General features: G+C 38.4%; 1 protein-coding gene across 1 annotated transcript; it reads left to right on the top strand.

The window, feature by feature from the left end:
- The first annotated feature begins 2,367 nt into the window (after positions 1–2,367).
- Positions 2,368–3,306, top strand: LOC144289376 (olfactory receptor 7G2-like). Its single transcript, XM_077857513.1, has one exon. It carries the CDS (start codon positions 2,368–2,370, stop codon positions 3,304–3,306), a length of 939 nt encoding a protein of 312 aa, XP_077713639.1.
- The last annotated feature ends 13,003 nt before the right edge of the window (positions 3,307–16,309 follow it).

Raw genomic sequence — 16,309 nt, 5'->3', positions numbered from 1 at the left:
TCCATCCACGTTGAAGCAAATGGTGGGTATTTGTCATTTCTAATAGCTGAGTAATATTCCATTGTATACATAAACCACATCTTCTTTATCCATTCATCTTTCGTTGGACACCGAGGCTCCTTCCACAGTTTGGCTATAGTGGCCATTGCTGCTAGAAACATCGGGGTGCAGGTGTCCCGGCGTTTCATTGCATTTGTATCTTTGGGGTAAATCCCCAACAGTGCAATTGCTGGGTCGTAGGGTCAAATGAATTTTTTAAAGATTTTATTTATACATTCATGAGAGACACACAGAGAGAGAGAGAGAGAAAGAGACAGAGACACAGGCAGAGGGAGAAGCAAGCTCCATGCAGGGAACCCGACACGGGACTCAATCCGGGGACTCCAGGATCAGGGCCTGAGCCCAACGCATACGCTCAACCACTGAGCTACTCAGGTGCCCCTCAAATGAATATTGATATCATTGATGAATCCTTCACTCTTTTTCTACATGATAAAAGTTCCCAGTTCATAATTTTTTTCCCAGGAATTTGCAGCTATCCTGCTGGGGATATTCTGTCTTTCTACTGACTTTCCTCAACTTACCCCACCCCACTGCTTCCTTGTGAGGAGTGAAATGTATAAAGTGTTGTTCTTCACAGCAGGAACACACACACACACACACACACACTCACTCATGGAAATGTCAGTATGAGGGTCCTATGTACTAAGTACTGTACCAGATGCTTTTCCTCTATTCGTTTCCCATCACTGCAAAAAAACATGAGGTTTTATGATAGTCCCCATTATACAAATGAGGACACCAGGCTTTTCATATAAGTGAGTAATTCCACCCCTCCCCCCTCACAAATCAAGTACTGGTCTGGATTAAATTCAGTATTTAAGCCTAAGTAATATGACAAATGATTAAGGTTGTCATGGCCACTTCTGTCTCATTTAGGCAGGAGAGGACCACTGCTTTACAGAAGTACTTCTGTTAAGGATGCCTGATTATCTTATAAGTATCATATAAGTCCATCTTATAATTCTCCATCTTCCAAGGACCAAATATTGTTGCTATTTTCACCTATTTTTTAAAAGACTATGATTTTTTTTCCTCTTATTTACCTGGGTTTTTTTTTAATGATATTCCTGCTACCTATCCCCTAAGGAAGATGTCTCCTTAGGATAAGATAGAGAATGTCATTGACATTTGCCCAGATTCTCTTAAAATTAATTGCTAATGCTGATGAGTACTGTTTCTCTGGGGGATTCTTATGAGCTTCAAGTTTATACACAACATTTTCTAATCTTTGCTCAGGTACAGAGTATATGCTTGGAGATGTCAAGCATCTGCTACACAGAACTTCATGGGTAGGGGTGGACAAATACTGTAGACAAGGGAAAAGATTTGGAGCATTGTTCAAGGTGAATACATTAAGATTTTAAAAGAACTGTTATAGGGATGCTTGGGTGGCTCAGTGGTTGAGCGTCTGCCTTTAGCTCAGGTCATGATCCCGGGTCTGGAGTTTGAGTCCCACATCAGGCTCCCTGCATGGAGCCTGCTTCTTCCTCTGTCTGTGTCTCTGCCTCTCTCTCCGTGTCTCTCATGAATAAATAAATAAAATCTTTTTTTAAAAAATAAAGGAACTGTTATGAAATCTGAGTGTTGGTTTAGGAATGCTAATTCTGTATAGCAATGATTGGTCTAGAAAGTCAACTCAGCAGTCAAACCACTTGAGTTCACACCTTGTCCTTTCCAGGCACTATGTTCTCCACCCCACCTCAATTTCCCAATAGATAAATGGAGTAACAGTATGATCCAACTCATCTGTAATTTGACAAGTACATCAGCTGATTCTGAGGCACACCAAGGGTTGGGCACCATGCTCTACAACAGAAATTGGATAATTTCATTCTCATCTTTCTGTTTGAGACAAGCAATATTTCTGAAGGAAATGCCATGGTTTATTCTTTGTCTCGTCTCAGTACTTGGCACAATGTGTGAAAAAGAACTGGTGATCAATAAAAATCTGAGCCACAAATTTGAGTGGAGAAAAGAAAAGTAAGATATGATGATGATGGAGGAAGAAATTAGCAGAGGGAAAGATTTGAATACTCTCTTTGCTTCACCATATACATAAATTTTTATTTCTTTTTACTTAAGCTCTGGCTCTCAAACTTCAGCATGTATCAGATTTATCTGGAGGGTTTGTTAAAATTTAAGATTACTGGTCATTACGTCAGAGTTTATCAGCAGTGTATCTGGAGCAGCACCAAGAATTTGCATTTCTAAATAGTTTCCAGGTGATGCTGCTGTTGCTCCTCCAAGGACCATTCATTTTATTTTATTTTTACCTCGTTTTTCCCCCTCAGATTCATCAACAACATGGAACCCAGAAATCACACAGATGTTTCAGAATTTCTTCTTCTGGGATTGACAGATGATCCAGAACTGCAGCGTTTCCTATTCTGCCTGTTTCTGTCCATGTACCTGGTCACTATCCTGGGAAATCTGCTCATCATTTTGGTCATCAATTCTGACTCTCACCTCCACACCCCCATGTACTTCTTCCTCTCCAATCTGTCTTTTACTGACATCTGTTTAAGCACAACCACCATCCCAAAGATGCTGGTGAACATCCAAGCACAGGATCAGAGCATCACTTACACAGGCTGCCTTACCCAGGTTGGATTTGTCCTGGCTTTTGGTGGTTTTGAAAATTTTCTCCTTGCAGCAATGGCTTATGACCGCTATGTGGCCATTTGTCACCCCTTGAGATACACTGTTATCATGAACCCCCAACTCTGTGTTCTGCTGATTCTGCTCTCACTGTTCTTTAGCTTTGTGGTTGCCCTGCTCCACAGTCTAATGGTGCTACGACTCTCCTTCTGCAAGAACTTGGAAATTCCTCATTTCTTCTGTGAACTTGCTCAGGTCATCAAGCTCGCCTGTTCTGACACCCTCGTCAATAACATACTGATTTATTTTGTGGCTAGCCTATTTGGTGGTATTCCTCTCTCTGGGATCATTTTCTCTTATACTCAAATCGTTTCCTCTGTTTTGAGAATGCCATCAGCAGGGGGAAAGCTCAAAGCTTTTTCCACCTGTGGGTCTCACCTGTCAGTTGTGTCCTTGTTCTATGGGACAGTTGTTGGAGTGTACATTAGTTCTGTAGTTAGTGACTCTTCCAAGAAGACTGCAGTGGCTTCAGTGATGTATGTTGTGGTTCCTCAAATGATGAACCCCTTTATCTATAGCCTACGGAATAGGGACATGAAAGGAGCCTTGAGAAAGCTCATCAGTGGGATGCCTTCTTTGCTGTGATTATGCCATCTACTTTGGACTTGGGTTTCTAGAAAGAGGCAAAGTGATAGGAATCCTGGTTGTGCCATAATGCTTAATTTTTCCATCACTGAATACCTCTAAACCAGCCAGGCAACAGAATGCCCAAGTTAATTTTAACTTGGGGTTGAAACATACTTTTATTTTTTTTGTCTGGTCTTATGATGTTTGACACATGATTTCAATCCTCTAAATTCAGTTTCTTTGCTCAGGTTCTATACAGAAGCAGAGCTTGAGGAAAGTGTTCTTTTTATAGTGATTTTTTTTGGAGGGGATCACTCTCAGAAGGAATATTGCAGAAAGTATGTAGGATAGGGGAATTATTGAAACAAGACTGTGGTAATAGCTAGAGACTAGCTTCCACTTGATTTCAGGGTAGGGCCATGCCAGTAACACTCTGGAGTTAGACCTGTAATGGAGAAGAGGAGTTTACCTTTTATATACTTATTTAGTAATTTTGTTCACTGTAAACTCTATCCTGCTGAGGATTTTAGTATCTACTTATTTCATTCTATTACCTATGAAATTTGTATAATTAAGTTATCTCAGTGGTTTGAGATGATTGTGCAATATTTGAACTTTCCCAGTGAGGAAACTTCCAGTTACAATAAGAAAAAAATCCCTAACTCTAATATTGCTAACAATAAAGAGTTATCTTTCATTACAAGCACTTAGAGGCAGGGAATGTATACAAACAGGTAGATTCATTCAGTCCTTCATGGATTGTATGGGCCTATGGCTGGCTTTCCTCAGGGCCATCAGGTAGTGGCACCAGATGGAGATGTCATACTTGAACATGATTCCCAGAAACAGAACTCTGACTGTCCTTCCTTGAGTCAGATGATTATAGAATTTTCCACAGAGTAAGTTACAAGAGTCAACTGGAACCCCAGCTATAAATGGTTGTATGGTGGTCCTCAAAAGAATTTGTCCACATTCTAGTCCCATAACTTAAGAATATTTTATGATAGAAGGATGAATTGTACTTACTTGGAGTCTTTGTAGAAGGTGAGCTTATCCACCCTATTATCTGGGTAGCTTCTAAATATAATCATATGTATCCTTATAAGAGACAGAAGTGGAAATGACTCCAAAAATGTAGAGATAATGTAACCACGGTGACATAAATTGGATTTATGCAGCCAGTATTTAATTTTCAGTATTTGGTCATTTTTTTCCAGATTTATTGAGATATAGTTGTATATAACATTCTGTAAGATTCAGGCGTACAATGTGCTGATTTGATGCATTTATGTATTGCGAAATGATTATCACCATTACATGGATAAAACTTCCATCCCATTACTTAATTTTCATTTCTTTTGTGGTGAGAATATTTAAGACTCTACTCTCTTATCAATACTTAAGTATATAATATAGTACTATTAGCTATAGTTATCATGATCTATATTAGATCCTCAAAATTTTTTAATCTTATAACAGCAAGTTTATACCCTTTGACCAAAATCTCTCCATTTTCCCCACTGCCCAGCCCCTGGTAGCCACCATTCTAGTCTCTGTTTCTGTGAATTTAACTTTTTCAGATTTTCCACACATAAGTGATATTATACAGTATTTGTCTTTCTCTGACTTATTTTACTTAGTATAATGCCTTCAAGATCCATCCAAGTTGTCACAAAAGGCAGGATTTACCACTTTTTTAAGGCTGAATAATACTGTGTTGTATATGTACCACATCTTTATCCATTCATCTGTTGACACTTAGGTTGTTTTCCTAACTTGGCTATTGTGAATAGCGCTGCAATGAACATGGGAATGCAGATATCTCCATAAGATCACAATTTTAATTCCTTTAGCTATGTATCAAGAAGTGGAATTGCTAGATCATATGGTAGCTCTATTTTTAATTTTTTAAGGAACCTCTATACTGTTTTCCACAGGAGTTGTAGCAATTTACATCCCCACTAACAGTGCGCGAGGGTTCCTTTTATTCCACACCCTTGCTTACACATTATCTTTTCTCTTTTTGATGTGACCCATTCTAACAAGTGCGAGGTGACATTCTGGTTTTGATTTGCATTTTCCTGATGATAAGTGATGCCAAGCACTGTTTCATGTGTCTGTTAACTACCCATATATCTTCTCTGGAAAAATGTCCATTCAGTTCCTCTGTTCACTCTTTAATTGGGTTGTTTAGTTTTTGGCTAAGGAATTGTATGAGTTCTTTATATGTTTGGGATATTAACCCCTTATCACATGTACAATTTGCAAATATTTTCTCACATTCAGTAGGTTGTATTTTCAATTTGTTGATGCTTTACTCGTTGTGGAAGCTTTTTTTTTATTTAAATTCAATTAGCCAACATATGGCACATAATTAGTCTCAGATGTAGTGCAAAGCCTTTAATTTGATGTAGTCTCATTTGTTGATTTTAGTCTTTGTTCTGGTGTCTATCCAAAAAACTGTTGCCAAGACCAATGTCAAAGTGTTTTTCCCTAAATTTTCATCCAAGAGTTTTATGATTTCATGTCTTTTGTTTAAGCCTTTAGTGTATTTTTTTTATTTTTATTTATTTATGATAGTCACAGAGAGAGAGAGAGGCAGAGACACAGGCAGAGGGAGAAGCAGGCTCCATGCACCGGGAGCCCGACGTGGGATTCGATCCCGGGTCTCCAGGATCGCGCCCTGGGCCAAAGGCAGGCGCCAAACCGCTGCGCCACCCAGGGATCCCCTTTAGTGTATTTTGAGTTAATTTTTGTAAGTAGTATAAGGTAGAGGTCTACTTGCATTTCACTGCATGTGTTTATCCATTTTTCTTGACACCATTATTGAAGAGATTGTCCTTACCCATTGAGTATGGAGCTTCTTTGTCAAATACTAGTTGGCCATATACACTGAAGTTTATTTCTGGCATCTTGATTATGTTTCATTGGTCCCAGTGTCTATTTTTATGACAGTATCATACTATTTTGATTACTCTAGCTTTGCATCATAGTCTAAAGCAAGGAAGTGTGATACCTCCAACTTTGTTCTTAATTTTTAAAAATTTTTTTTTTATTTATTTATGATAGTCACAGATAGAGAGAGAGAGGCAGAGACACAGGCAGAGGGAGAAGCAGGCTCCACGCACCGGGAGCCGGATGTGGGATTCGATCCCAGGTCTCCAGGATCGCGCCCTGGGCCAAAGGCAGGCGCCAAACCGCTGCGCCACCCAGGAATCCCCCAAGTTTGTTCTTTTATTCAGGACTGCTTTGGCTCTTTGGGGTCTTTTGAGACTCCATACAAATTTGAAGATTGTTTTTTTCTATATTGTGAGTATCACAAACCCAGTCTCCAAGTGAATAGGTAACTCAGATTGAGATAGGTAACATGTGGCATTTTCTGAAACCTTCAGTTGTTCCAAATCCATATTTATGGTTGGGGCCAGGCAGTGTCCATAACTTTTGTGTTCACCCACATTGCTCAAAAACTAAAGCTCCATTTTTGTCTTTGACTTCAAGCACTAATCTCTTCTAGGACATTTAACTTCCAGGATGCTCATTACCTGGAGAGAGTTAACTTCTTCCTTATGGAGGTGATTCCATAGAGCCTCTAGGCTTTAGTGCCCTCACCCATTATGTGTGAGTTATTTTTATAGCACATGGCAAAATTTGTCTTGTTTTATGAGATCACCTATGAATTTATATATGTACTTATTATTTAATGTGTTGAAATGAAAGGATGACATTCAAATGCCATCTTGTCTCATGTCGGTTTCAAATACTACCATAAAATTCCACCAATTAAAAGATGAAGTCATAGGGGCACCTGGGTGGCTCATTAGTCAAGCGTCTACCTTTGGCTCAGGTCATGATCCCAGGGTCCTGTGATTGAGCCTCACATCAGGCTCCCCCTGAGTGAGGAGTCTGCTTCTCCTCTTCCTCTGCTCCTCCTCCTCCCACTTGTGCACTCTCTGTCTCAAATAAATAAATAAAATCTTTTAAAATGAAGTTATACATAAAGAGTTAACATGTGGCAAAAATAAATTGATAAGTGTGTAAATATAATAAATTCATTAAATAATGAAAATTTGTAATTAAGTATTAACACAGAGCACCATCTTTACCTGCTAAATTATGGCTGAAATCTCACTCATTCTACTGAGAGTATGGATGAACCAGCACACTGTTGCCTTGTCCATGACATTGTAATTTCTCATTAATCTATTTTTTAAAAGTGTCATAATTTCAATGCATGACCCATTAATGTGAAGAAATATGTACACTGAACCCATTGTGATAAAATTGGAAATGGTGTTTATGAAATTCTAAAGTCTTGTCTATATTGATCAGAGTCAGAATTGTTTAGAGATTACAGATTAAGATCTGCAGTATTAACTCTACAGAATGAAAATTGATGTTCAGGAAACACTTAAATGACTCAGAAAAAACTTCACTAGTTGTTTGCATTTTTACATAGCTTAGCTGTATTTATAAATATATATTTTTAAACTCACATATATAAACTGTGTTTTCACACTTAAAGTTAGAATCTGGTTTCCTGATATCACTAATTAGATAGAGATGCTGTTGCTTAAGATAGAGATGCTGTTGCTTATATCTAAAACCTGAAGAGTGGAATCCAAAGAGAAAGATGGTGTGTCCACATGTGTTAGGTATGTGAAATGGAGGTGAGCATGAGCAGGTGGGGAGAACTATGTGGCATGTGTGTGGCCTCTGAGGGTCAGGGATCAACCATCCTGAATTCCTCTCTTCTATAGCTTTGGTCTTTAGGGATTTACACTGTCCTGGGATCCAAATAATAATAAAATGTTTGTCTAATGAGGAGCTTTGGATAATGAACCCTCAAGGGTGTAGAAATTGCAAATAATCTGTCTATGACCACCTAACTTAACAGCTCTGCCCAGTGTGGGCCACCTCCCAGTGATGATCCTACTTGCCTAGAAACGTGGGGCTTCACTCAGTCCCTCTGCCCTTCTCAGAGACAGACCTTCTGTCTCAATCATTCAATATCCAGGGATGATGTCAGTATAATCCTGCAATGATGCCAGCCAGGTAACAGAAAGTCCCTTAGACAATGCTTTGGACAGAGGGAAGATGTTTACTGGAGCTGCTTCCCTGCATAGTCATGAGATGGACCTATGCCTAAGACAATCAGTACTAAGACCTCAATGGGACTCTTGCCTTAATGTCATCATCTTGACATTACTTTGTACCTCCACAATGCTGATGCAGCTCTGATTGTGCTAGTTTTCTGTTCTGTCTAATAGCAGGAACCACTTTGCTCTTGATCTTAAAATCTTCCTCTTCACAAACATGATGACTATTATAAAATTCTCTGACATTTACTTGCATCCTTTGGTGATGGAAGGGAGAGATACTAGTCAGCTTCATTTTAACCCCCCATACACTGTATAGAAGAACTTTGGTATTATCTTTATAGCCTGGCTATGAAGACTTAGAAGAAGGAAGTATAGACCCAGACAGACAGAAGGTTATTTTCTTCATCTTCATAAAACTATCATATATTTTAAATTATAAGAACAGCATAGATATTATAATAATAAATTTAATATGCTACCATTTACCCATTCCCAGAGTTAACAAATGATGGTATTCTATTGTATCATCTCATGCCTAAATTTTTAATTAAGAAAATAATACAAATACAGAAGGCACTCTTTTTATGTTTCCCTTAGTTCCCCTAACAAAGGCAGCACTAATGTAATGGTATTCCTCAAGCATGCTTTCATACTCTGTGTGTATATGTGATAATTTATGTGTAAATACTTATGTTATTTCATATGAACAATTTTATCTCTCGTTTTCATTGCTTATATTGATTCATAAGATCTAATTTTTTAAATATTTATTTTAATTGCTTTATGGCCATGTCAAATAAATATTGGTATATTAATATTCCCTTCCTTTCCCCTGTACAAGACCAAGATTCCTAGAGGGAGTTTCAGCACAAAAACTCATCCCTGAAATTTGCAATAATCACAGTAAGGATATTCTCTTACTTTCCTCTTTCCTCAACTTGACCCAACTCACCAGTTCAACCTTAGGAGTGAAACAAGCCAGATGCTATTGTTCATGGCAGAGAAGGGGAAGAAGGGGAAGGAAATGGGGGAAGAAGAGGAAGAGGAAGAGGAAGAGGAAGAAGAAGAAGAAGAAGAAGAAGAAGAAGAAGAAGAAGAAGAAGAAGAAGAAGAAGAAGAAGAAGAAGAAGAAGAAGAAGAAGAAGAAGAAGAAGAAAAGGAAAAGTTTTCTCTAATACTTTCTCTAATATATTCTCTAATATTCTCAATGAATATTCTCTAATATTCTCAATGAAAGAGAGAATAGAGATTCATTTAGTTCTCCATAAGGTGGCTTCATTCTAGGACCGGTGGTAGCAGCAGACACAGGTGTCATACTTGGTTGTGATACCCAGGGACAGAAAACTGACTTTCTTTCCCTGGGCCATTTGAAAATTGACCTTTCCATGGCATCATCCAGAAGATACCCCTTAAAATCTCATCACCAAGAAGAAGATCATATGGTCATCACTAAGAAGATCATATGCTCCTTCTTAATCTAATTACTTGTACGGGAGAAATAATATGGAAGCTTTTAGACTGACCATCTAGAGTTAATTCTTGTCGGGCAGTCAACTGTCATAACCAAAACAAACACTTAATACAATGCCTGACAAATATTGTGGGACTCAACAACATTTAACTAATATAGTTTTTCATATGTTGCCTATATTCATAAGTTTTTTAAAGATTTTATTTATTTGAGAGAAAAAGAGCACAAGCAGGGGGAGAGGTGGAGGGAGAGGGAGAAGCAGACTCCCTGCTGAACAAGGAGCCCAATGGAGGGCTTGATCCCAGGACCCAGGGATCATGATCATTTGGCTCATGACCTGAGCCACCCAGGCTGCCCCTAGAAGTATTTTTTTTTTCTGGATGCGTGTATTAGGGGAGAATGACAGAGGTCTCCCAGGAAACTAAAGGAGTAGCATTCGTTGTGAGGAGAGGAAGTATTACATCATCACCACAACTGGGGAACAGCTCCTTGCTGCCCTGGTGTGTTCTAGTGCCAACATCCACAGAACACCTGCAGAGATGAATCACCTGAAGCCCTTGTTCACACTGCAGATTTTTGAAATGCTGACTTTGAGAACTACTGACTTTGATTCACTGGGGAGACATCCAAAATGTGAGTTTATAAATAAGTACTTTGTAAGTTTCTTATATACTCTTAAGCCTGAGAAATATGACATGAATGTTAAAAGAGCATAGGAGGATGAATTAAGATGGCAAAGGAACAGGGGAACCCTAAGCTTACCTCCTCTTTCAATATAGCTAGATAGTTATCAACTCATTCTGAACACCTAAGAAATCAATCTGAGAGGACAAAATCATATGTCTACAAGTAGAAAAGCAACCATCTTTTGGAAGGTGGGAGAGTTTATCTGGGGGAGATATAACCGTGTGTACTGCCATTGGGAGGGACCACTGCTTACAGAAAGAATTACAAGCAGTGGAGTGCAAAATCTGAAATTTTAGAAGTCCACCACCACCAGGATTATGCCTGGGACTCAAGTGGAGAAGGCCCAGGCATGGACAGCATGTGACCCCTGGGTCACAAGAAGAATGGGTAGCACCCACATGCTTCACTGTTCTCAAGCATAAGAGCAGGAACTCCAGCCAAGGGCAGCGAGCCTGGGTGCCAACTCTCTGCTCTGCCTTGTCATAAACTCAACCGCTGTACAGTCATGCAACTGCTTTCCTGGCATGGTCTGGCAAACAGCAAAAGTGTGTGGCAAGACCTTCTCTTAGAGGATCATCGTGGGTCTGCGTCATGGGAGTCCCTAAAATTTGGAGTTTTAAAACTCAGCCATGCATCTGAGATAAAACAGCTGGGATACAGACAGAGTGAAGACAGGCATCTGACAGAACCAGGGATACAAGAAGGATGATTGACTGCTTTTCTGTGAGGGCTTCCTGAAGAGTGGGGGATGTGAACTCTCAGCTCTGGGGCTAGAGAGTGGGGACAGCCATTTTTATCCAGCCCAACAGTGCTGAAAGACTTCAGGAAGCAACACTGTTCCCCCTAGTGGAGCCCAGAGCCACTTACACTAAACTCCACCTCCCTGAGCCCTGGAAGTGCTTCTCCACTAGGGCTTATCCACCTGAGAATCAGAGCAGCATGCCTCTCCCCAGAAGACCAGCACAAACATGTACCAAGTCTACTGCACCAAGTCTACTGACCATAGATGCTGGAAAGTTCCAGCTCTATGGGAAATAGGATCTGGGCAGCCCGGGGTGGCTCAGCGGATTGGTGCTTCCTGCAGCCCAGGGTGTGATCCTGGAGACCCGGGATCAAGTCCCACGTCAGGCTCCCTGCATGGATCCTGTTTCTCCCTCTGCCTGTCTCTGTGCCTTTCTCTCTGTGTGTGTCTTTCATGAATAAATAAATAAAATCTTTAAAAAAAAAAAAAGGAAATAGGATCTGCCTTCCTTTTTACTTTTATTTTTAATTTTTATTACTATTCTATCATTTTTCCCTTATTTTTAAATTCCTTTATTTTTATTATTGTTTTAATTTTTCATTTATATATTTTTGTTTTTTGTTTATTTTGTTTTATTACTTTTTTAAAATTTTTGAATTTAAGAAGTAGACCAAAACACATCCAAGATCTAGGGTATTATTATTATTATTAAATTATTAAAATTATTATTATTATAATTATATAATATATATAAATTATATAAATTATTACAATTAAATTTTCTTTTAAGAAGAAATTATTAAATTATTAAAATTATCATTATTATAATTATATAATTTATATATAAATTATATAAATTATTAAAATTAAATTTTCTTTTAAGAAGTAGACCAAAACACAACCAAGATCTAGGGTATTATTATTATTATTATTTTCTGGAAAAAAGGACAAGATGGATACATTCACCCCAAAAGAAAGAACAGGAAAAAGAACTCATGATCAAGGATTTAATCAATACAGATATAAATAAGATGTCTGGACTAGAATTTACAACAATTATAAAGATACTAGTTGGCCTTGAAAAAAGCAAAGAAGACACCAGAGAATCCCTTACTGCAGAGATGAAAGAATTAAAATCTAGTCCAGCCAAAATTTAAAATGCTATAACTGAGATGCAAAGACAAATGAAGACCATAAAAAGGAGGATGGAAAAAGCAGAGGAATGAATCAGTGATATAGAAGATAAAATTATGGAAAATAATGAAGTTGAAAAGAAGAAGGAAAGAAAGGTAATGGATCATGAAGGTAGACTTTGGGAACTCAGTAACATATTAAAATGTAATAACGTTGTATCATAGGAGTCCTAGAAAATAAGAGAAAGAAAAGGGGCAGAAGGCTTAAGCAAACAAATTATAGCTAAAAAACTTCCCTTATCTGAGGAAGGACACAGATATCAGAATCCAAGAAGCACAGAGAACTCTTGTTAAAATCAACAAAAGCCAATCATCACCAAGGCATATCATAATCAAATTCACAAAATACATAACAAGGAAAGATCCTGAAAGCAGCAAGGGAAAAAAAAGTCCTTAACCAACAAGGAAAGACAGATCAGGTTTGCAGCAGATACAGCCACAGAAACTTCAGAGGCCAAAGACAGTGACAGGATATATTCAATATGCTGAATGGGGAAAATATGCAGTCAGGAATACTCTATCTACCAAGGTTGTCATTCAGAATAGGAGAGATAGAGTTTCCCACACAACAAAACTTAAAGGAGTTCATAAACACTACACCAGCCCTTCAAGAAATATTAAGGGGGACTCTTTAAGTGGGAGGAAAAAAGACCAAAAGCAAAAAAGACTAGAAAGGACCAGGGAACATCATCAGAAACACCAATTCTACAGGTAAGACAATAGCACTAAATTCATATCTTTGAATAATCTCTCTAAATGTAAATGGACTAAATACTCTAATCAAAAGACATAGGGTATCAGAATGGATTAAAAAAAAAAAAAACCAACAATGAATGCCCGGGTGGCTCAGCAGTTGAGCCTCTACCTTTGGCTCAGGGTGTGATCCCAGAGTCCTAGGATCAAGTCCAACATTGGGCTTCCTGCATGGAGCCTGATTCTCCCTCTGCCTATGTCTCTGCCTCTCTCTCTCTGTCTCTCACAAATAAATAAAATCTTTTAAAAAACAAAAAACCTAACAGGATCTATCAACATACTGCCTACAAGAGACTCATTTTTTTCATTTTTTTTGAGACTTTTTTTTGTTGGAGTTCAATTTGCCAACACCTAGCATAACATCCGGTGCTCATCCCATCAAGTGCGCCCCTCAGTGCCTGTCACCCAGTCACCCCCACCTCCCGCCTACCTCTCTTTCCACCACCCCTTGTTCGTTTCCCAGAGTTAGGATTCTCTCATGTTCTGAAGAGACTCATTTTAGACCTAAAGACACCTGCAGATTGAAAGTGAGGAGATGGAGAACCATCTATCATGTTAATGGACATCAAAAGAAAGCTGGGGTACCATACTTATATCAAACATACTAGATTTTGGGACACCTGGGTGGCTTGGTGGTTGAGCATATGCCTATGGCTCAAGGCCTGATCCCTAATTCCTGGGATCTAGTCCTGCATCAGGCTCCTTGCATGGAGCCTGCTTCTCCTCCCCCTGCCTGTGTCTGCCTCTCTTTCTGTGTCTCTCATGAATAAATAAATAAAATCTTTTTTAAGAAACTAGATTTTAAGTCAAATACTGTAACAAGAGATGAAGAAAGGCATTATATCATAATTAAGGAGTCTATCCATCAAGAAGATCTAATAATTGAAAATATGTATGCCCCAAACTTGAAAGCATACAAATATATAAATCAATGAATAATAAGTGCAAAGAAACTCACTGATAACAATACAATAATAGTGGGGGACTTTAACACCCCACTTAAAAGGAGAATTGGACAAAGATCCCACTAAAAAGGAGAATTACAGGCCATTATCTGTGATAAACATGGATACAAAAATTTTTATAAAATACTAGCAAATCAAATTTAACAGTACATTAAAAGGATTATTGAATATGATCAAGTGGATATTATTCCTGGTCTACAAGTTTGCTTCAATATTCATAAAACAATCAATATGATACACCACATTAATAAAAGAAAAGATAAGAACCTCATGGTCCTCTCAAGGGATAAAGAAAAAGAATTTGATAAAATATAGCACCTACTTAATAAAAACCCTCAACAAAATAGGGGAGAAGGATATTAGCTGTGTAGCTAATACCAACCTCAATGGGGAAAAACTAAGAGCCTTTCCTATATGGTCAGAAATAAGACAAGGATATCCACTGTCACCATTGCTATTTAACATAGTCCTGGAAATCTTAGCCTCAGCAATCAGACAACAAAAAGAAATAAAAGGCTCAAAATCAGCAAAGAAGAAGTCAAACTTTCACTATTTGCAGATGACATGACATTCTAGGTAAAAAACCAGAAAGAGTCCACAAAAAAAATTGCTAGAACTAATACATGAATTCAGCAAAGTCACAGGATATAAAATCACATGCAGAAATCTGTTGCATTTACATACACTAATACCAAAGCAGCAGAAAAAGAAATCAAAGAGTCGATCCCATTTGCCATTGCACCAAAAACAATAAGATACCTAGGAATAAACCTAACTAAAACGGTAAAAGATCTATATTCTGAAAACTATACAACACTTATGAAAGAAATTTGAAGAGGACACAAAGAAATGAAAAAACACTTCATGTTCATGGATTGGAAGAAAAAATCTTGTTAAAATGTCTATTCTACCCAAAGCAATCTACACATTTAATGAAATCCCCAATAAAATACCAACAGCATTTTTAACAGAGCTAGAACAAGCAATCCTAAAATTTGTATGGAACCACAGAACCCTGAATAGCCAAACAATCTTGAAAAAGAAAAGCAAAGCTGAAGGCATCACAATTTCAAACTTCAAGTTATAGTACAAAGCTGTAATCATCAAGACAATATGATACTGGTACAAAAAGAGATATATAGATCAATGGAGCAGAATAAAAAAACCCAGAAATGGACCCAAAACTCTATGGTCAACTAATCTTTGACAAAGCAGGAAAGAATACCCAATGGGGGATCCCTGGGTGGCGCAGTGGTTTGGCGCCTGCCTTTGGCCCAGGGTGCGATCCTGGAGACCCGGGATCGAATCCCACATCGGGCTCCCGGTGCATGGAGCCTGCTTCTCCCTCTGCCTGTGTCTCTGCCTCTCTCTCTCTCTTTCTCTCTGACTATCATAAATAAATAAAAATTTAAAAAATTAAAAAAGAAAAGAATACCCAATGGGAAAAAGTCTCTTCAACAATGCTGCTGGGAAAACTGGACAGCAACATGTAGAAGAATGAAACTGGGCCACTCTCTTACACCATACACAAAAATAAAGTCAAAATGGATGAAAGACCTAAACGTGAGACAGGAATCCATCAAAATTCTAGAGGAAAACACAGGCAGCAACCTCTTTGACTTTTGCCATAGCAACTTCTTACTAGAGATGTCTCCAGAGGCACGGGAAACAAAAGCGAACATGAACTATTGGGACTTCATCAAGATAAAAAGCTTCTGCACAGTGGAGAAAGCAATCAACAAAACTGAAAGGCAGCCTACAGAATGGGAGAAGATATTCACAAATGACATATCAGATAAGGGGCTAATACCCAAAATCTATAAAGAACTTATCAATCTAAACACCCAAAACACAAATAATCCAGTTAAGAAATGGGCACAAGACATGAATAGGCATTTTTCCAAAGACATCCAGATGGCTAACAGACACTTGAAATCTCATCATCAGGGAAATACAAATTAAAACCATGATGAGAGACGCCTGAGTGGCTCAGCAGTTGAGCTGCTGCCTTCAGCTCAGGTCACGATCCCAGGATCCTAGATGGAGTCCTGCATCCAGCTCCCTGCGGGGACCCTACTTCTTCCTCTGCCTATGTCTCTGCCTCTGTGTGT

The sequence above is a fragment of the Canis aureus genome, chromosome 19 (assembly GCF_053574225.1).
Source record: "Canis aureus isolate CA01 chromosome 19, VMU_Caureus_v.1.0, whole genome shotgun sequence".
In the NCBI taxonomy this organism is placed as follows: Eukaryota; Metazoa; Chordata; class Mammalia; order Carnivora; family Canidae; genus Canis; species Canis aureus.
The sequence above is the reverse complement of the archived record's forward strand: the minus strand, read 5'-3'. Positions and strand labels throughout refer to the sequence as shown.